The following is a 21,524-nucleotide window of genomic DNA, read 5'->3' as shown; positions in this document are numbered from 1 at the left end:
AGAAGGCAGGGATTTGACCTTCTTTGGAGGTCTTTAAGCGGAGGCTTGACAGCCCTCTGTCAGGAATGCTTTGATGGTGTTTCCTGCTTGGCAGGGGGTTGGACTGGATGGCCCTCGTGGTCTCTTCCAACTCTATGATTCTATGACATGTTTTCATTGGCTAGAGAATGACTTTATGATACACACTTTGTTGCAGGCAAGCAAGGCTCATAGCCTACTGGTACCTCTTGGCCTTCCAGATTGTCATTCATGAGATCAACCAGGATCCCAGGATCTTATCCAACATCACCCTGGGCTACAGCATCTATGAGAACTATTTCGATGCAAGGGTGACCTATGATGCCATTGTGGATTTGCTCTCTCCTGGGCAGGCAAATGTTCCCAACTACCATTGTGGAAGACAGAGCAAGCAGCTGGTTTTAATTGAAGGGGCTGACTCAGACACTTCCCTCCAGATTTCAAATTTTGGGGGAATCTACAAAATCCCTCAGGTATGAAGGCACAACCACAAGTACCTGATAGAATTGTACATCTTTTCCAGAAGTTGTTCAGAAAAGGAAGGGCTGTTCTTCCAACTAGAATAGTCAGTAACCAGAGCCCCTTATTCCAATGAATGGGGATTGTCAGAGGTTCTTGCGGCTTCTCTTGAGTAACGACGCTCCACATCTGCTTGTCTTTAAGATGTTTTTTTTATTGTGCATTCTATTTACAGTGCGAAGTGTCTGCAAATCATGTCTGCTTAGTCTGAGTCAGAACCTCGCAATGGCTTCTTTCTGTTTTGTGCCCAGCATAACAGCTTGGGAATGCCAAAGCGCCTCCCCCTTGTCCTACGGGGTGCCGTATGCCTCAATTCAGGTGTCGGGGGGGGGGGGAAGGGCTGTCCCTCTGACTGCTCTCCTGTCCCTTCCTCCCCAGCTTCCTCCCTCTCTACTTGATGTGGAGGCTGTTTGACGCTGTTAGAGCCTTGTCTCTCCCCCTCTGCTTCCTGACTCCTGTAATCTGATCCGCTGGCGCTGCTGAACTTACTGCTCTGAGAGGAACTCGACCTGATGAGGGGGGGCTGTTCCCTATAAGCCTTCCCCCTTACAGGGATGGAGAGAACCAATGAAATCACCTGCTGAATGCTTTGAAACTCTGCAGAATATGGCTCTCTGTGCCCACCATTTTCAGTTAATACATAATATCAGAGCTTAGTCCTGAAAATAAATGACATTCTCCATCTCTTCCCTGTCCTACCAGGTCAGCTACGCTCCTGTTCATCATGCTCTTGACAAAACGCAATCTTCTTTCGTCTACCGTGTAACCCCAAATGAAGAACCGCCAAGCTCAGGGATTATCAGACTACTACTGCATTTCAGGTGGACTTGGATCGGGCTCATAGCTCCTGACTCTGACAACGGAAGAAGGTTTCTGAGCACCTTGGCCCCTGTGCTTGCTAAGGGCGATGTCTGTGTTGCATTCTCACAAACCATTTTACGAGGCTTATTTTCTAGAGCCGATGCTTACAGAAAGCTCCGTCAGAAGATTTCACTTTCCATGGACAGGCGAATCAATGTGTTTCTTTACTATGGGGACTCTCAGTCCCCCGTAGAAGCTGCACTTACGCTAGAAATAGTGAGTGGAACCCTGAAACCCATTACTGGAATAGTTTGGGTCACAATAGCTTTGTCATACGTCAGCTCCAAAACATCGCCCGAGAAACTTGAGAACCAGCACATTCATGGTTATTTATCTTTATTTATCCAGACCAAAAAAAGAACGAAACGTGATGATAATCTACCAGTTCCACCTCGTAGAGAGGCCAATCCAGTTTGGCGAAAAGGCTATCATTGCTTGTATTCAAAACATGTGTTATCTGTGAAAGGCCAGTACCATTGCAAAGTGAGAGAGAACCTGGAAGGCTTCCCTCCAGGTGTCCTCGAAAGAAGCCTGTTTCAAGACACCGACAGCCTTTACAACACTGTCCGAGCTCTGGCACATGCCTTAAATGCGGCCTACTCATCCAGATCCACGCAGATGGGGATGGTGCGTGGAAACAGGTGGGAAGGCGGAAGACTTCAGCCATCACAGGTATTCTTAAAAAAATTTTTTTTTTATTGAGCTTTTAGAATACAACAGAAAAGAAAGATAAAGAAATAAAACAAAACACGCTTCCAAAACAACATAATAATAATAAATATACAAATAATAATAATAATAATAATATATAAATAATAATATATAAATAGTAATACAACAAAATACGAGAAAAAGAAAAAACTACCACACAAAAGAAATAGATAATTCCCTCTCACCCTTCACCCTAACCCCCCCCCCGTGTGACTTCCAGCCTTTTCTCTAATTCGACATTGATTTCCCAAAAGAATTTTTTGTATACCTTTTTAGATATCGTGTATCTTGATTATTTATATTACCTGAACCCTTCACCTGTCTGCTAAGAGGTTGGCGTTTTCCACAATTTTTTTTCTTATAATCATTAAATTTTCCCCAATCTTTATTGACTTTATATTCAGGTATCCCTTTAGCTTCTCCTATTTTCCTTGCCATGTTCTGATATCTTATTACCTTGATTTGCCAATCCTCTATCTTTGGAATTTGTACACTTTTCCAACTTTTTGCTATGAGAAGTCTAGCGGATGTGGTTGCATACATAAATAAACACATATCCCCTTCCCTGATCTCCTCACTTAATATTCCTAGCAGAAACAATTCAGGATTTTTTTTAAAAAAGAATATTTCAAAATTTTCTTTAGCTCTATATAGATATTTCCCCAATATTTCTTGATTAATTTACAACTCCACCAAATATATATGAATGAGCCCACCTCCTGTCACCGGGGTCAGATGCCACCTATATTGCATTTTTAGGTTATTTTCTTTTAAATCATAATTTGGGGTAAAATTTATATCTTTAATCCGCATGGCCCCACAGTATGCCAACATCTTCATGGCAGATTTAGAACAACGTTTCCTTAACTCCTACCCACTCAAACCTCTCCTGTACCTGCGATACATTGACGATATTTTTATTATCTGGACACATGGACAACAGACCCTGGAAACCTTCCACCAGACATTCAATGACTTTCACCCCACCATCAACCTAACAATGAACCAATCTATGCAAGAAATACATTTTTTGGACACTACTATAAAAATACAGGATGGACATATAGACACCACCTTATACAGAAAACCAACTGACCGACAAACATATCTACATGCTTCTAGCTACCATCCCAAACATACCAAACAATCCATCGTATACAGCCAGGCCTTACGTTACAACCGCATCTGTTCCAACTCTACAGACAGAGAATCTCACCTAAGAGATCTACAGCAAACCTTTTTAGAACTAAAATATCCACCTGATGAAGTTAAACAACAGATCAACAGAGCCAGACAGATACCTAGAGAGAACCTGCTGCAAGACAGACCCAAAAAAGAAAATAACAGAACACCACTAGTCATCACATACAGCTCCCAAGTTAAAACAGTACAACGCATCATCAGAGATCTACAGCCTCTCCTGGACAATGACAGCTCCCTTTCTCAAGCTCTGGGAGGAAGACCTTTCATTGCCTACAGACAGCCACCCAATCTTAAACAACTCCTCACCCACAATAATACAACCACCAGACTTAACATGGACACTGGTACCAGAGCCTGCAATAAACCCAGATGCCAACTTTGCTGCCACATACACCCAGACAATACCATTACTGGCCCCAACAACATCCAACATACCATCTCAGGACTATTTAATTGCTCATCCTCTAACATTGTGTATGCCATCAAATGCCAACAGTGCCCTTCAGCTCTCTATATTGGACAAACAGGCCAAACCCTACGCCAAAGGATAAATGGACATAAATCTGACATCAGGAACCAGAAGACAGAAAAACCAGTAGGAGAACACTTCAATCTCCCAGGACATTCTATACAAGATCTCAAAGTAGCTGTCTTACTACAAAAGAATTTCAGAAATAGACTGGAAAGAGAAGTTGCTGAATTGCAACTTATCACCAAGCTCAAAACCATGGAGGGACCTGGTTTGAACAGAGATATCGGGTTCTTATCTCATTATACATGATAAGCGATCTTCAGCCATCTCCACCCTTGCTTTTTCATGCAAAACCATTTGCAGTCGTTTCCGGTCATCAACAGCTATCAGTCAGTCAATCACCCATTTCCACCACCCTTCTGAGTGATCCCCCCTCCCCATCCCCACCCCTCCCCACCCCTTCTCTACATAAGTGCCTGGAAACTTCCATTTCACTGTATCTGAAGAAGTGTGCATGCACACGAAAGCTCATACCAAAATAAAAACTTAGTTGGTCTTTAAGGTGCTACTGAAGGAATTTTTTTATTTTTTATTTTACTTCGATCCAGACCAACATGGCTACCTACCTGTAACCTAATACTTTATCTATTTGAAATCTTTGATTAATTTGAAAATATTGAAGCCAAACATTTAAATATTTTTGTACCTCTTTATACTCTTTCAATTTGACATTCCCCTCTATATTTTCCAATAATAATTTATATGTTGGCCAATTTTCCTTCCATATTTTCCCTTCTTACCGCTACTATTTCCATCACAGGTATTCTTTTCTTCCTCTGCTGACATGTATGACTGTGAATCCATAGGAAATGACAGTCAGTTCCACACTGCAATTGCCACTTGAATTAAATATGCCAACAGGGAAAGGGGCTGTTACTCAGAGGTAGAGGTCACAGTCTCTGGGATCTCCTGGTAAACCTCTGAGAGACCCCTATCTGAAATGCTTTAAAGTTTTTCAAAACTTTTTTTTATTACTTTTTCAAATTTTACAAATTTTACTAAACAACCTTTGGAAGAAATCTCTCTTATCTGTTTACTTCCCACCCAGCCTTCCGTGGTGTTATTTTCTTACCTTATAAAGCTGCTATATAACTTATATTTTACCCATTATATACGTTGATAAACTATCCATCTTCGTCTGCTGCTGTACTTCAAATCCTGCATGCGCTTCAACATAGCCACAATATTTTTACAAATATTCCACATAATATTTCCATTCTTCAAGAATGTTTTTCCTCACTCTGTTCTTTAATTCTCACAGTTAGTCTAGCCACCTCAGCATATTCCATCATCTTCATAAACCAATCTTCTTTCGTTGGGACTTTCCCCCCCAGTTTTTGCGCATAGACCAGTGATGGGCAACCTTTTGAGTTTGGTGTGTCAAAATTTGCCAAAAAACCGAGGATAACTCGGGTGGTGTGTCACTTTGAGAAAAAAACCATAATTTCGCGATATTTATAATATAAATAACAAAAATGTATAATTATAATATATAACTGTATTTAATATACCAAAAACTAATTATTTAACCAAACCAAACCAAAAAACCCTTATTTATCACAAAGTGCCCAGAGTTGTTGAGCTTTTTTGGGGGAGCTGCTGTTTTGGAGGTTTTTTTGGGGGGTGCAAAAGTTGCTTTGCTTTTTTTTTGGGGGGGGATGCCCCAAAGCTGCTGCGCTTTTTGTGGGGGAAAGAGAACAGAAATAAATGACGAATAATACCTTCACTGGAACTAACACGCAGCACCGACATAGTCTGCCAAAGTGCCAAAAAAACCAGCACAGAACGGTTTAAAAAACCAATCTCTGGCTACCAGCAGCAACAACAACAAAAGGATCTGGGTTTTAACAGCGGAGACAAGCTGTAGCATGAGGAGGAGCGGGAGAACAAATGGGGGAAAAACAACAACAACAACAACAACAACAGTGTGAATGGGCTGATGGGGTGCGTGCCAGCAGTGAGGGCTTTGCGTGTCACGTCTGACACGCGTGTCATAGGTTCGCCATCACTGGCATAGACTATTATTGTCGCTGTTGTAGTAGACATAAAGAAATCAAACAGTTCCTTCGGAAGCTCTGGTCCAATGATACCTAACAGAAAGGCCTCAGGTTTCATGGGAATAATCACTTTAAACGTTTTTTAAAACTCATAAATAAGTTCCCAATAACCTTTCACCTTTCTTCAGGCCCACCACATGTGAGAAAAGTTCCATCCAACATTTTACACTTCCAACAGGTACTTGCTTTACTCTTATACATTTTTGCAATTTTATACAGTTAATCAGTGTCAACAATTTTGATACCGTGTTTCCCTCTTTTTAATACGTAGTCATAAAGTAAGCCAGGGCAGCAATTTTAAGCATTTGTGAAATATAAGACACACCCCGAAAATAAGACGTAGTGTACCTCCATGCCTACAGCAGCGCCGGGCGGAGCGCTGAGCCAGCGGCCGGGCCTCTGTCACTTTGCAAACACTGTGTGGGGTGGGAAGAACGATCGGGTCTGTCAAGCCAAAAAAAGTTCCCCTCCCTTGCTTGATTGCCAGTAGCATTAATTCATGCGGCTCAGGGCATTTACCGGTACTCTAAAGCCTCCCGGTGGCTGCTGCAGCACCGAGCACTCGGAGTGCGCAGCAGCGCCGGGCGGAGCGCCGAGCCAGTGGCCGGGCCTCTGCCTGGCCCGGCCGAGGAGGCCTACCACCCCACAGCCCAGAGTGTGCGGCATCGCCAGCAACAAGACGTGGCTGGCCAGGCGGTGCGCGCTCCCTTCCCCCCACGGAGCGCACGAGCCGCCAATAGCTGCGTCGCCTTCAGCGTCCTCCGCCCGCACCTCCAAGGTGCATGAGATTGTTCGCACTCCCGCTGCCGCCCAATGGGCAGAGAGAGAAGATGCGGCGCCAGAAGAGCTGGAGGAGTTGTAGTTTTTAGCCCAGCAGCTCGGAGCACCCAGCAGCACCGGGCGGAGCGCCGGAGTCAGCGGCCTCGCCTCCACCCAGCCGCCACCCGGAACCGGCTGCTGGAGCGCACGGAGCGCCCAGCAGCACCAGAGCTGAGCGTCGGAGCCAGTGGCCTCGCCTCCACCTGCCCGCCGCCCGGAAATGGCTGCTGGAGCGCGCGGAGCGCCCAGCGGCGCCAGAGCTGAGCGCCAGAGCCAGTGGCCTCGCCTCCGCCCGCCCGCCGCCCGGAAATGGCTGCTGGAGCGTGCGGAGCGCCCAGCAGCCCCGGAGCTGAGCGCCGGAGCCAGCGGCCTCACCTCTACACAGCCGCCGCCGTCCCACTGCCTGGAAACGGCTGCTGGAGCGCGCGGAGCGCCCAGCAGCTCAAAGCGCCCAGCAGCGCTCAGACAGCCCAGCAGCATCACGTGTAGCACCGCACGCAGTGCCCAGCAGTGCCCTGGGCCAGCAGCCTAGCCTGGCCGAGAAGACTATAACGTCCCGTAAAAACCGTAATACTGTAAAAAAAATAAGCCATGCCACCAAAAATAAGCCACCCTGTGGTTTTTTGAGAAAAAAATGTAATAAGACGGTGTCTTAAAATGTGGGAAACACGGTATTTATGGTCCCCAATCACATTGTGGCCATTAAAAAAAAAGTGTGGCCGCTATGTGTCTAGAATAATAATAATAATTTATTCATAACCCGCCCACCAGCCACTCTGGGCGGCTTCCAACCCAATATTAAAAACAGTACAGCATCAAACATTAAAAACTTCCCTAAACAGGGCCGCCTTCAGTTGTATTCTAAAAGTAAAATAATTGCTTATTGCCTTGACATCTGTTGGGAGGGCATTCCACAGGGTGGGCGCCACTACCGAGAAGGCCCTCTGTCTGGTTCCTTGCAACCTCACTTCTCGCAATGAGGGAACCTCCAGAAGGCCCTCGGTGCTGGATCTCAGTGTCCGGGCTGAATGATGGGGGTGGAGACGCTCCTTCAGGTATACAGGACCGAGGCTGTTTAGGGCTTTAAAGGTCAGTACCAACACTTTGAACTGTGCTCAGAAACATACTGGGAGCAGTGTAGATGGTCCCGGCGGCCACTCCCGGTCACTAGTCTAGCTGCCGCATTCTGGATTAATTGCAGTTTCTGGGTCACCTTCAAAGGTAGCCCCACGTAGAGCGCACTGCAGTAGTCCAAGCGGGAGATAACTAGAGCATGCACCACTCTGGCAAGACAGTTTCTGGATTTTCTTTATCATTCTAGCTTCACCCTTTCCTGAGAAATGTCAGGCTTGGAAATACTTCTATGAGCGGGGTTTATTTGGATGAGAGCGGGGAGCTGGCAGCCGACTTTGACATTGTGAACTTTGTGATGCTTCCCAATAACTCTCTTCATGAAAGGAAAGTTGGGCACATGAGGAGAGGCAGACCCCGAGACATAAAAGTCACAATTGATCAGGACGCCATCGTGTGGCCTCTTTCGTTTAACGAGGTGGGTTAAGCCATTCACTTCTTTCTATCCTCTGTAACTTATCTCAAGTTCTGATGATTCTTTTTGTATTATCCGTAAGACAGTGTTTCTGAATCTTCTTGAAAAACAGAAAAGCTTTACTTGGGGTTACAAAGTGACCCTCATAAAATGACCGACCAGCACAGAGGCAATGAAAGAGAGTGAAGGATACTTACAAGCTGGAAGGTGTCCAGTGGAGGGCAACCAAAATGATCAAAGGCCTGGAAACGATGCCTTATGAGGAACGGCTTAGGGAGCTGGGTATGTTTAGCCTGGAGAAGAGAAGGTTAAGGGGGGATATGATAGCCATGTTCCAATATATAAAAGGATGTCATATAGAAGAGGGTGAAAGGTTGTTTTCTGCTGCTCCAGAGAAGCGGACACGGAGCAATGGATTCAAACTACAAGAAAGAAGATTCCACCTAAACTTTAGGAAGAACTTCCTGACAGTAAGAGCTGTTTGACAGTGGCATTTGCTACCAAGGAGTGTGGTGGAGTCTCCTTCTTTAGAGGTCTTTAAGCGGAGGCTTGACAGCCATCTGTCAAGAATGCTTTGATGGTGTTTCCTGCTTGGCAGGGGGTTGGACTGGATGGCCCTTGTGGTCTCTTCCAACTCTACGGTTCTAGGGAAGGGATATTGGAAAGCAGAATGAGTCTCTTCTCATGTTGAATACAGGAGGTCAGGAGACTGAAACTAGCTCATGCAGCAACACCGAAGAGCTGAACTAACTCTTTGCAGAGGTTATCATGAAGTGCACTTTTATGCATGTTCCTGCAAAATCAAGACCCAAACTAGTTCTGACTTTCAACATTACTGCAGTCTTGTTTCTTTTATTTAAATAGCAGCTCCTGGAGGGTTTGATCATGATTGGGACTGTGGTTTATGGGGAAGGAGTTTAACCTTTTCATTCCATGTCATGAAAATATTTCCAATCACCACTCCGCTAGAGCTGCTACTTGACTTGTGAGGGAATCCGTTGTTATCTCCAATGATTTTCCATAGCTAGAAAGCCCCCTAACTCTTGTTCCTCTGTCCTTATGGGTAGAGTGTGCCTTATTCCAGATGTACCGAGATCTGTCACTCTGGGGACTTCAAGGTGATCCGGGAAGGAGAGGCGCTTTGCTGCTATGATTGCCTCCCCTGCATGGAAGGAACAATCTCTACCAAGGAAGGCAAGTGACTGCAGGGGAAAGGGGAGGCATTAAAGAATGGGACAATGTTTCTATAGGCGTTGTTGGAACTTGGAATAAATGACAGGGGTGGGAACTGATTAGGGTGATGGATGATTCAGCAATCTCCTGGTAAGATCTCATCATCTAGCATTCCTAATAAAAATAGCTCTGGTTTTTTCTTAAACGAGAGTACTTGAGTATCTTTATCAGTTCTTTATATATCCACTCCCAATATATCTTAATTTCACTACATTGCCACCAAATGTGTATATAGGTACCAGGTCCTTTATGACATCTCCAGCATTCAACTCTACTCCCCTTATACATTTTTGTGAGTTTGTCTGGGGTTAAGTGCCACCTGTACTGCATCTTTAATAGATTTTCTTTAAGATCATAGTTGGCTGTAAAATTCATGTCTCTTTTCCATAGATTTTCCCACTTCTCTAGCATAATTGGTTTCCAGAAGATAGAAGTATTTCTATCTGCAGATAGAAGTATTTCTATCTGCAGATAGAAGTATTTCTATCTGCCTTCCACTGCGGGAGGCAGTGGAAGACAGGAGTGCCTGGCGTGCTATGGTTCATGGGGTCACGAAGAGTCGGACACGACTAAACGACTAAACAACAACAGAAGTATTTTGATGTATGCAAACGCAGCAGCCAGAATATTAATAGGAAAAACTGGAAGAGTACAAAGGTACCTAGTAAAGAGGAATGGCAAATAAAAATGATCTCTTATTATAATTTGGCACTAAAAACAGCGGAAATTAAAGGAATAAATGAAGGGGGGGAGACAAAGATTGGGAAAAATTCAAAAATTATATAGCAACTATGGTGGAGAATGCTGACCTCTCAAAAAGAACTATGAAGGCTCACAATAATGAAAATTAATTTGCCTATTAAAAAGTTAGGTATATACATGAACTCAAAATACTAAGACGCAAGATAAGAATGGGTGGAAGCACTAAAACACTAAAGGGTGGGTGGAGGGCAGGGTGGTGGTGGGGGGGGTTGAAAAGATTTTGCTGCTGTATTTTTGACCAATTTGTGTTAATTTTGATTATTCTAATTTTGATTATTGTATGGGCCTGGAATTTCAATTGAAAAAAGACCAAAAAAAAGATGATTCAGCAATCCCCACCCCCACCCCCACCCCAAAGTTCTTTATTTGTATCATCATCATCACCAGTGCTGATCTTTGCCATTTAAACAAGATATAAATCGGTCATACACTTACTGGGTAAGAATATTCATCTGACTAGTCCTAACATTTGTATTCTGTGGTATAGCGGCTCTCCCACAATTCAGGAAGGCGACAACCCAGCTCTCATCTGCTGGAAATTCTATTTCTTACTTGTGGGAGACCCCAGGTTCAGCCTATGCCATGCACGGCCTCTCCCATTGACGGCCTGGCCTTCCATCATTTCCTTCAATTTTCCATTTGTAGGTGGCATGAAAATTTTCACTACAAAACATGTATTTTGTGGAATGTAATAGAACTCTCCTGTGGTGGAGTCTCCTTTTTTGGAGGTCTTTAAGCAGAGGCTTGACAGGCATATGTCAAGAATGCGTTGATGGTGTTTCCTGCTTGGCAGGGGGTTGAACTGGATGGCCCTTGTGGTCTCTTCCAACTCTATGATTCTATGATTCTTGTGAATATACGAATGATGCTAAAGTTACTCCTCTTCTTTCCAGATGCAGACCACTGTACCAAATGTCCAGAAGATCAGCATCCAAACAAGGAGCGAGTTAGATGTGTCCCCAAGATGATAACTTTTCTGTCCCATGGAAAACCTTTAGGGATCATCTTGGCTTCTTTCACACTATTATTGTCCTTCATGACTTGCCTCGTGTTAGGAATCTTCATTAAATACAAGGAAACGCCCATCATCAAAGCCAACAACAGGGACCTTTCCTACATACTCCTCTTCTCCCTCCTGCTCTCCTTTTTGTCCTCTTTCTTCTTCATTGGTCAGCCAATGAACACAACCTGCCTCCTCCGACAAATGGCCTTCAGTATCATCTTCTCAATTGCTGTGTCCTCTGTCTTGGCAAAAACCATTACTGTGGTTCTGGCCTTCCTGGCCACAAAGCCAGGGAACAGGATGAGGAAATGGCTGGGGAAAAGTCTGGCCAACTCTATTGTCATTTTGTGTTCCAGTTTCCAAGTTCTCCTCTGCACCATCTGGTTGGGGACCTCTCCTCCATTCCCAGACTCTGACATGCACTCCCAGCCCGGGGAGATCATCCTGCAATGCAACGAAGGATCTGTTGCCATGTTCTACACTGTCCTTGGCTACATGGGCTTCCTGGCAGCCATCTGCTTCACGGTAGCTTTCCTAGCTAGAAATCTGCCTGGGGCTTTCAATGAAGCCAAGCTGATCACCTTCAGCATGCTGGTCTTCTGCAGTGTTTGGGTGTCCTTTGTGCCCACCTACCTGAGCACCAAAGGGAAGTACATGGTAGCTGTGCAGGTCTTCTCTATGTTGGCCTCCAGTGCTGGGCTTCTGGGCTGCATCTTCCTTCCCAAGTGCTACATTATTTTACTGAGACCTGATCTGAACACAAAGGAGCACCTGATAGCAAAAACTAAAGATAGCATCTGATTCTTAAGGCACTTTTCCCACCAAGGGAATCGGCATGCAGCACAGTACTTAGAAAACAAGCTATTTCCCTTTCAGGTGTTTATTATGAGCTGCTCTTGTAACTATTTTTTAATATATCCAAAACCTAAAACGTCATTTCCAAAGAGAATGCACAGTCATGCCCATAGCTGCCAAGTTTTCCCTTTTCTCGCGAGGAAGCCTATTCAGCATAAGGGAAAATCCCTTAAAAAAAGGGATAACTTGGCAGCTATGGTCATGCCAGGACTGTCAGAGGCCCTTTTGATTCAATGTATCACTAAATGGGGACTGTTATGTACTGAGCTGAATCCTAGAACAATAGGATCCAGAATGCAGCAGTCCGATTGGTCCACAGGAGCTACCCAATCCAGCTCCAGGTGGAAGTGAATCAGCAACCTGATTGGCCTGCAGGAACAGCCAATCACGCTGCTGGCAGAAGTCAATCCGCAACCTGATTGGCCTACAGGAGCAGCCAATCAGGCTGCTGGCAGTAGTCAATCCGCAACCTGATTGGCCTACAGGTGCACCCCTGAAGTAGCCAATCACGCAAAGCCCATTGTGTAAAGAATGTATATAAGCAGACGTTTTTGGAGTAAGAGCCATTTTTCTCTTCTTCCTCTATTGCTACTAGAATAAAGAGCATGAAATTCACTCTCGACTCCGAGTATATTTCAGGGACCCTTTTCAGAACTTGATTTTTAAAAAAAACATCTTAATATGCCATGGTGATCTTTATATCTGTGTCCCCCTGACCAATGTTGCATGATCTTATTTTCCACAAACAAATTTGTAAATGTAACATATATGCCTCACACAGAGTCTGACATTTTCTTCCTTTTGTGCAGAAGAAAGTAGACTTGGCTCTGTGTAAGCATGCTCAAGGTTGCACCACTGGAATATCCAGTGGAAAGCTGTATATATTTCAAATTATTTCACTTTGTTTTTGTGACCACTTATAAATTTTCCTCTCCCTGTTTCCGCCCCGGAGCAAAACACAGCAATTCCCTTCCTGATATATAGGGAAGTTCCACAGGAGGTTTTGCAATTCACCATTTTAAATCTTAACTCCCAATGTATTGCTTCTAACCCTTTTTTTTTGTTTTTGTAGGTCCACAAAATACCGGTAATCTGCTTGTAAAGGTATTAGGAAATTGAGGACAAATTCTAAAAACTTAGAGATGTTCTATCTTCCATGTCCTTGAGTGGGAAGATGGCCTGAGCTAAAAGGGGCTGCACTCCTCTGTGTGGATGAGGTCCACAGCTTTGGGGTCCAGCCACATTGTCACTGGAAGCTCAGAATTCACTGCTCACGTTAGTGCTTAAAACCCTTAGACAACCTGGGCCCCCAATCTCTTGATAGGTCATCTTCAACCCTACAGACACTCCTGGGTGTTACGATTGTTGTCCATTGGAGAAATGGGTGAGATGGCACCAAGTTCTTGGTCCATGTCTTTGAGCAGCCCTTCCTCCTCATCAGTACAACGCATCATCAGAGATCTACAGCCTCTCCTGGACAATGACAGCTCCCTTTCTCAAGCTCTGGGAGGAAGACCTTTCATTGCCTACAGACAGCCACCCAATCTTAAGCAACTTCTCACCCACAATAATACAACCACCAGACTTAACATGGACACTGGTACCAGAGCCTGCAATAAACCCAGATGCCAACTTTGCTGCCACATACACCTGGACAACATCATTACTGGCCCCAACAACATCCAACATACCACCTCAGGACTATTTAATTGCTCATCTTCTAACATTGTGTATGCCATCAAATGCCAACGGTGCCCTTCAGCTCTCTATATTGGACAAACAGGCCAAACCCTATGCCAAAGGATAAATGGACATAAATCTGACATCAGGAACCATAAGACTGAAAAACCAGTTGGAGAACACTTCAATCTCCAAGGACATTCTATACAAGATCTCAAAGCAGCTGTTTTATTACAGAGAAATTTCAGGAACAGACTGGAAAGAGAAGTTGCTGAATTGGAAATCATTACCAAGCTTAAAACCATGGAAGCACCTGGGATGAATAGAGACATCGGATTCTTATCTCATTATGCATGATCAAGCTTTCTTTAGCACCTCAGCCCAGGACTAATTGCAGCCATCAGCAGCCATTAACAGCCATCTACAGGTTTACCACTCCCATCAGCCCATCACCCATTCCCACCCACCCACCACCACCCTCTGTATATATATAGGGTCTGACACTTCTGTTTCTAGTGTATCTGAAGAAGTGTGCATGCACACGAAAGCTCATACCAAAATATAAACTTAGTTGGTCTTTAAGGTGCTACTGAAGGAATTTTTTTATTTTATCTGGATGATGGTTAGAGTTAGCATGTCAGGTGCCCTGGGGAGCCTAGAAACAGCCCCAGGCTGAATGCCTGGAGCTTGACTCATCCGCCCTCCCTTTCTCTAAGGAACGTGTGCATGTGCAGTGATGGGTATAGAGCCAAGGCTGGATTCCACAGCAGTTGACAGGAGTGCAAGATATCAGCAGAGAAGCTGAAGGTTACTTACTGTATGTTTCAGTCCAGCATAATGACTAGCATGGGAAAGTGCTAGTGGATAATAATAATTTTAATAATTTTATTATTTACTAGCTGGCCCGGCCACGCATTGCTGTGGCTCATCCCTGTGACTGTCCCCACCCTGTTCCGACCCATGACCTATTCTGCCCCTCCCCCCACTCATCCCTGTGATTGGCCACATCCTGTCCTGTCCCTTGAGCTATCCCGCCCCCTCAGCCCAGTCTGCAAAGGCGAGCCGAGATGGTGTTGAGAAGGAAGTTATCCTAGCTGCAGTACCAGTGTAGGCATCACTAGAGGGCACTGTTTGGTAACCTCTCCTGTGCTCCCAGCATCCCCGGCTGTCTGAGTTTTCTGTTTTTGAACACGGGGTTTTTGGGGTTTTACCTGCCACAGGTTTGACATTTGTTGAATCTAAGGTTATGCTGGCACTTGCGTATTGGTACTGGACGCTGTGCCGAAATTTGAACGCAATTAGTCAAGCGGTTTCAGAGAAACGTCAGGAGCTACAAACATGGACTTTGTACATTTTTATATAGATAGATACCCCACCTATCTGGCTGGGTTGCCCCTGCCACTCTCTGTCTACTTTTATCTTGACGAAGTTTACTTCTATGACCAGAAGAACTGTATTGTAGTAGATGACTTCATGATGTAATATTATTATTATTTATTATTTATACCCCGCCCATCTGGCTGGGTTTCCCCAGCCACTCTGGGCGGCTTCCAACAGAAGAATAAAATAATCGATTAAAGATTAAAAGCCTCTCTAGATGTAGCAGCATCTCTTAAAGTTTACGCATCTAGTCTGTTTATGCTTTGCACGAGACAATAAAGACTCTATACTTTGAACTGAACTGAGTGGGAAATGGGTTTTCTTAAGCAGAAACTCTGGAAAAGGCTGACTGATAGAAAGCAGGAAAACTCTGATATTCTGCTGGAAAGACTGGAGCTAATATACAAAACAAGTAATTCATGTTATCTTATTGCTCATGTATCAAACATAAATGTGAAATCAGCAGTCTGGTGCCCATGGGGGTCCATGTGCCCCCAAAACACATCCCTGATGCCAACAGGGATCCCTTTTTCCATCCTTGACATTATTCATGTAAGAAGCATTATGTTGTAGCTAGTAGAATAGGTTGTGGGGTGTGAGCGATGGGACTGCTTCTTGGATTTTCAAATGTGCACATAGGGCCAAAAATGTCCTGAAAAAATAGCTTGATCCTGGCTTATTTGGTGATGTATCTTAAATAAAGGTCATTCTAGGATCACCTTCCCCTCTATGACCTTCTTCACAACATATTGCCACATCAGTGAGATCTTGTGAACATAGAAGTGAGATCTTGTGAACACTGAGCTCCAGTACCGAGGGCCTTCTGGCGGTTCCCTCGTTGCAAGAAGCCAAGTTGCAGGGAACCAAGCAGAGGGCAATGCACTCTACGTGATGCTACCTTTGAAGGTGACCCGGAAACTAATCCAGAATGCGGCAGCTAGACTGGTGACTGGGAGTGGCCGCCAGGACCACATAACACCGGTCTTGAAAGATCTACATTGGCTCCTAGTACGTTTCCGAGCACAGTTCAAAGTGTTGGTGCTGACTTTTAAAGCCTTAAATGGCCTCGGTCCAGTATACCTGAAGGAGCATCTCCACCCCCATCATTCTGCCCGGACACTGAGGTCCAGCACCGAGGGCCTTCTGGCGGTTCCCTCGTTGCAAGAAGCCAAGTTGCAGGGAACCAGGCAGAGGGCCTTCTCGGTAGTGGCGCCCGCCTTGTGGAACGCCCTCCCATCAGATGTCAAAGAGAAAAACAGCTACCAGACTTTTAGAAGACATCTGAAGGCAGCCCTGTTTAGGGAGGCTTTTAATGTTTAATAGACTATTTTATTTCATTTTTCTCTTGGAAGCCGCCCAGAGTGGCTGGGGAAACCCAACCAGATGGGCGGGGCATAAATAATAAATAATAAAATTATTATTATTATTATTATTAGAATCATAGAGTTCGAAGGGACCCCAAGGGTCATCTAGTCCAAACCCTGCAATGCAGAAATCTCAACTAAGGCATCCAAGACAGATGGCCATCCAACCTCTGCTTATAAACTTCCAAGGAAGGAAAGTCCACAACCTCCCAAGGGGGACCATTCCACTGTCAAACAGCTCTTATTGTCAGAAAGTTGTTCCTGATGTTTAGTTGGAGTCCCCTTTCCTTTAACTTGAAGCCATTAGTTCGAGTCCCTCCCTCCAGAGCAGGTGAAAACAGATTGGAATGTTTTCTTCCAGATCTGCAGCTGCTCCTCAAGCTCCACAGTGATTCCAGAGACAATTATTCCCCCCATAATTATCATAAACATAGTGATTGATTCCTTTTCTTCTTGACAGAACCCATGCAATGTACCCACTTTTGACACAAATAACAGATATTTCACAAATGAGAGCTTGAAATGCTTGCTACATATTCAAAGACCTGGTGTGCCATCGAGGGCTTTGGCTTATCTTCCAGGAAGGCAGGGATTCTGCCAGTGTGAAAGCTTCGTATCATCCCTTTCCTCACATTTTCACTGGGGCTTCGGTCTTGTTGGAGACTTTGGACTTCATCTAATTGGTTTCTTGCTAAGTTGAGAACAGTGGCAACAGACGTAATGACAGGAGGCAGACCCAGAGTGATGCTCTTATTGATGTTGTTATTGTTGTTGTTGCTGCTGCTGCTTCCCTGTGCAGCTTCTAGGATGCGGAAAGCAAAATGCCCATTGAACTTGAAGAGGGACCATCCAGATGCAATGAATTATTATGAGCCAGGAGACCACCTCATAAGTGGGGTCATATCTACATTACAAATTGTTCATATTGGACACCATTTCAGCGCTCCGTCTTACAGTTACATTATAAGGTACGCTGCACTTTCCCCGTGCAATTTCTGCACAGCAGACAAAACTGTGGTTAATGGGTAGGCATATACGTAGCATACTTTAATACTATTATGCTTAGCTGTGATTGCCCAAGCCTGTAATGCTTATATGCCAGGGACAAGTCATGCTTCCTAGAGTTTGCCCATTGAAAACACAAAATGCATGTGAATTGCTTCCCTCTTTTCGACTGGAAAATTGATAGTGAACCATGAAAAGCCAGAGATCATCTGCATCCCAACTTCTTGACTTGGGAAATGTGAAGATGGCCTGATCTGCACTCCTCTGAAAGGAGCAGGACTATAGCTATTAAATTGTCGTAGTCTATTTATCAAGTTAACTTATAATCACAGTTGAGTCTAGAAATCAACTGGCAGTCAGTACGGTTCATCTGCCCAGGGATCTTAGGGTGAAAGGTACGTACTAAATTGGATAACAACAACAATAACAATTAGAAGCAGGAATTATATGACTTGTAAAGATCTCTTTTTTACATCTCATCTTCTTCTTTTTTTAAAATAAACTAACTCCTTACAACCTACCACTCCCCTTGAACTTGTCTCCATCCTTTTACAAACTTTTGCTCAGTATATTTGAGGGTGGTATTCATTCCCTGTTTCCAGCACTCAAGTGCTCAAATATTCTTCTATCTTTCTTTAAATGGGCAGCAGCCGTTCACCTTCCAACAAACTCACAGGTGACTGATTATGTGATATGGAAGTTCTATTTTGCTTGATTCTTGTGGCTGCAATTCCTTACAAGACTTAGAAAACAGGGACTCGACACATTTCACTGAACAGAGACTGACATTAGGCTTCATGTTTGTTGCAGGGTAGCAGATATGGTAGCATACTGGTATCTCCTGTCCTTCATGATCGCCATCCATGAGATTAATCAGGACCCCGGGATCTTACCCAACATCACCCTGGGCTATGACATCTATGACAATTATTTCAATGCAAAGATGACCTATGATGCCATGCTAGACCTGCTCTCTCCTGGGAGGGCCAATGTCCCAAACTACCATTGCGGAAGAGAGAAGAAACCCTTAGTTTTCATTGAAGGGGTCAACTCTGACACCTCCCTCCAGATTTCAACTATGCTGGGAACCTACAAAAAACCCCAGGTATGAATACACTAGCATGGGCAATATGCAGAGAACAGCCACCTCTCTCAATAGGAAGCAAACTATGAAACTCATTCCAACAGGATGCAGTGATACCGTGTTTCCCCTAAAATAAGACACCGTATTATATATTTTTCTTTCTCAAAAAAACACAGTATGGCTTATTTTCAGGGTGTCTTAAGGAAGGCTTATTTTTGGGGGTATGGCTTATATTGCACAAATGCATAGAAATCTTGCTACAGCTTATCTTATGGCTATGGCTTATTTTAGGGGAAACAGGGTAGCCACCACCCAGATGGTTCTAAGAGAGGATTAAATCAATTCATGAAGGCAAGGGTTATCAGTGGCTGCTAGGCATGATGACTGCGATCTACCTCCCTTGTTGGAGGCAGCAATGCTTCTGGGTTCCTGTTGCTGGGAATCAGATGAGGGGAGAGTGCTTTTCTGCTCATGTTCTGCTTCCTGGTTTCCTACAATCACCTGGTTGGCCACTGTGAGAACAGGATGCTGGACTAGATGGGCCGTTGGCCTGATCCAGGATCCTCTTCTTATGTCGAAGGATTTGTCCTGCTGGGTGAAGAATGGTTTCACAAAGAGAGTCACCATCAGAGCAGTCCAAGAGGGGAACAAACCTTTCTGGAAATACAAACACATCTCAGAAGCTACAGCAGGAGGTTCCTAGAATCATAGACTTGGAAGAGACCACAAGGGCCCACGTCACAACAACGCCTGTCTTCATCTTTATGGTGAAGATGTACTGGGCCAAGACCACCCCGTCAACTAGGGCACACATGCTGACGCTGGCCACCGCTCCCATCCTGGCCAGGCACTCTTGTCCATGGCAGCAGAAACCTCTCACTTGTGGGGTGAGGGGGAAACTGAGAGGGAGAAGAAGCCTTACGTTCAGGTCCCAGAGACAGGCAAGAGCCCAGGGGCGAAGGAAGGAGAACGGATGGCGCCGGGGCCCTCTGCTCACGGCTGCAGCAGCAACAGAGGTATCCCACCACTGTCCGTACGGCGCTCAAGTGGCGCCACGCATGTGCGTACATAGTGGTGCCGTGCTTCCACCATATGTATGGCACATGCGCATGCACCGCTGGGAGGTTTGCTGATGGCATCACTCGAGCAACGTGCAGGTGGTGGCGGAGGGTGCAGCCCTAAGTGGAGGATCCTTGCACACGGCTGGGGGGGGTGGCGGCATGAGCCCCCCTGTGAGGTCCCTAATTGTAACCCCCCTCAATGATGGCACCTGGGGCAAAGCACCTCCACCCCTTCCTCTGCCACTGCATTCAATGACAACATATCTTAACATAGTCAGAAATATTGGGTGGGGGCATTCAGGAAGAGAATGATTTGAAGACATATTAAATTGTTGCCTATAATGATTGAATTGATTTATTTTGGTCACTGACCAGAGTGTATTGTTGCCTATAAGTGTCCTACATCTCCTTTCCAGAGGAGCCCTGCAGAATATGGTTCTCCCTGACCACAATTTCCAGTTGACCAATAAAACCCTCTATATCTTCCTTTTCTTCCTAGGTCAGTTACGCTTCTGTTCATCATGCTCTTGACAAAACACAATCTCCTTTGCTCTACAGATTCACCCCAAATGAAGAGCCCCCAGGCTCAGGGATAATCAGACTACTCCTGCATTTCAGGTGGACTTGGATCGGGCTCATAGCTCCCGACTCTGACAATGGAGAAAGGTTTCTGAACACCCTGACGCCTGCGCTTGCTAAGGGCGGTGTCTGCCTTGCTTTCTCACAAACCATTCCACGAGACATTCTTTTTAAAGCAGATGCATACACAAAGCTCATGAAGAAGATTTCACTTTTCATGGACAGGAGAATCAATGTGTTTCTTTACTATGGGGACTCTCACTCCCCCTCCGAAGCTGCGAATACGCTAGAAATAGTGAGTGAAACCCTGAAACCCATTACTGGGAAAGTTTGGATCACAATAGCTTTGTCATATGTCAGCTCCAACATGTCTCCCAAAATACTTGAGAACCAGCACATTCATGGATATCTATCTTTATTTATCCAGACCAAAAAAAGATCAAAACATGATGGTAACCTGCCAGTTTCCTACACCTATGGATTCCACCCATCTTGGCCACGAGGCTATAATTGCTTATATTCAAAGCATGTGTTATCTGTGAAAGGCCAGACGCAATGCAGAGTGAAGGAAAACCTTTCAGGGTTCCCTCAGAACGTCCTTGAAAGGAGCCTATTTCAGGACACCTACGGCATTTACAACACGGTCCGAGCTCTGGCCCATGCCTTAAATGCTGTGTACTCTTCTAGGTCCAAGAGGGTGGCGATCGTGGGACAGAACAGGTTGGAAGTCCAACCATCACAGGTATTCATTTTTATTCTCCAATGATCTGGATGGATATTGTTCCATTTTAAATGAAAACCAGTTCTATGACAGATTCGTAGATCCATTTCCTTTAACCAAGCATTTAAAAAGAGGAGATAAATAAGGTTATGCAATACTGTAGGTCAAAATGATTGATACAGAATTTATAGACCCTTCCGTAGTTACCTTGATCTGCAAGACTATGGGCTGCTAGCAATGATCATGTGACCCTTTCAAAGAGAGGACTTAAGATTCCTCAAAAGGAAATGACATTCATATTTAATCTCCATTCATATACATTCCTAGGTATACCATCATAATTATTTCCATCATGATCATCATATCCCACTTTCCTAATGATCAAAGACAAACAAAGCATTCCAAAGTTATAGCAAGAAAGCATTCCACTGTTTGTAAGAAGTTCAATAAATTTTATTTCCAAAGTTTCTCCACAAACCCATTGCAAGGTCAAGAGGCTCCCTAGTCTCCCTAGTGAGAGCCAGTGTGGTG

At 44.6% G+C, this 21,524-nt stretch overlaps 1 protein-coding gene across 1 annotated transcript; it reads left to right on the top strand.

Annotated features, from left to right (window-relative positions):
- LOC148687195 (vomeronasal type-2 receptor 26-like) lies at positions 1–12,734 on the top strand. Its single transcript, XM_088664303.1, has 5 exons — positions 1–491; positions 1,240–2,070; positions 8,042–8,269; positions 9,334–9,460; positions 11,155–12,734. Exons 2-5 carry the CDS (start codon positions 1,537–1,539, stop codon positions 12,063–12,065), a joined length of 1,800 nt encoding a protein of 599 aa, XP_088520429.1. The 5' UTR covers positions 1–491; positions 1,240–1,536; the 3' UTR covers positions 12,066–12,734.
- Positions 12,735–21,524: the final 8,790 nt, after the last annotated feature.

This window comes from Zootoca vivipara, chromosome 2 (genome assembly GCF_965207765.1).
Source record: "Zootoca vivipara chromosome 2, rZooViv2.hap1.1, whole genome shotgun sequence".
Classification (NCBI taxonomy): domain Eukaryota; kingdom Metazoa; phylum Chordata; class Lepidosauria; order Squamata; family Lacertidae; genus Zootoca; species Zootoca vivipara.
The sequence above is the reverse complement of the archived record's forward strand: the minus strand, read 5'-3'. Positions and strand labels throughout refer to the sequence as shown.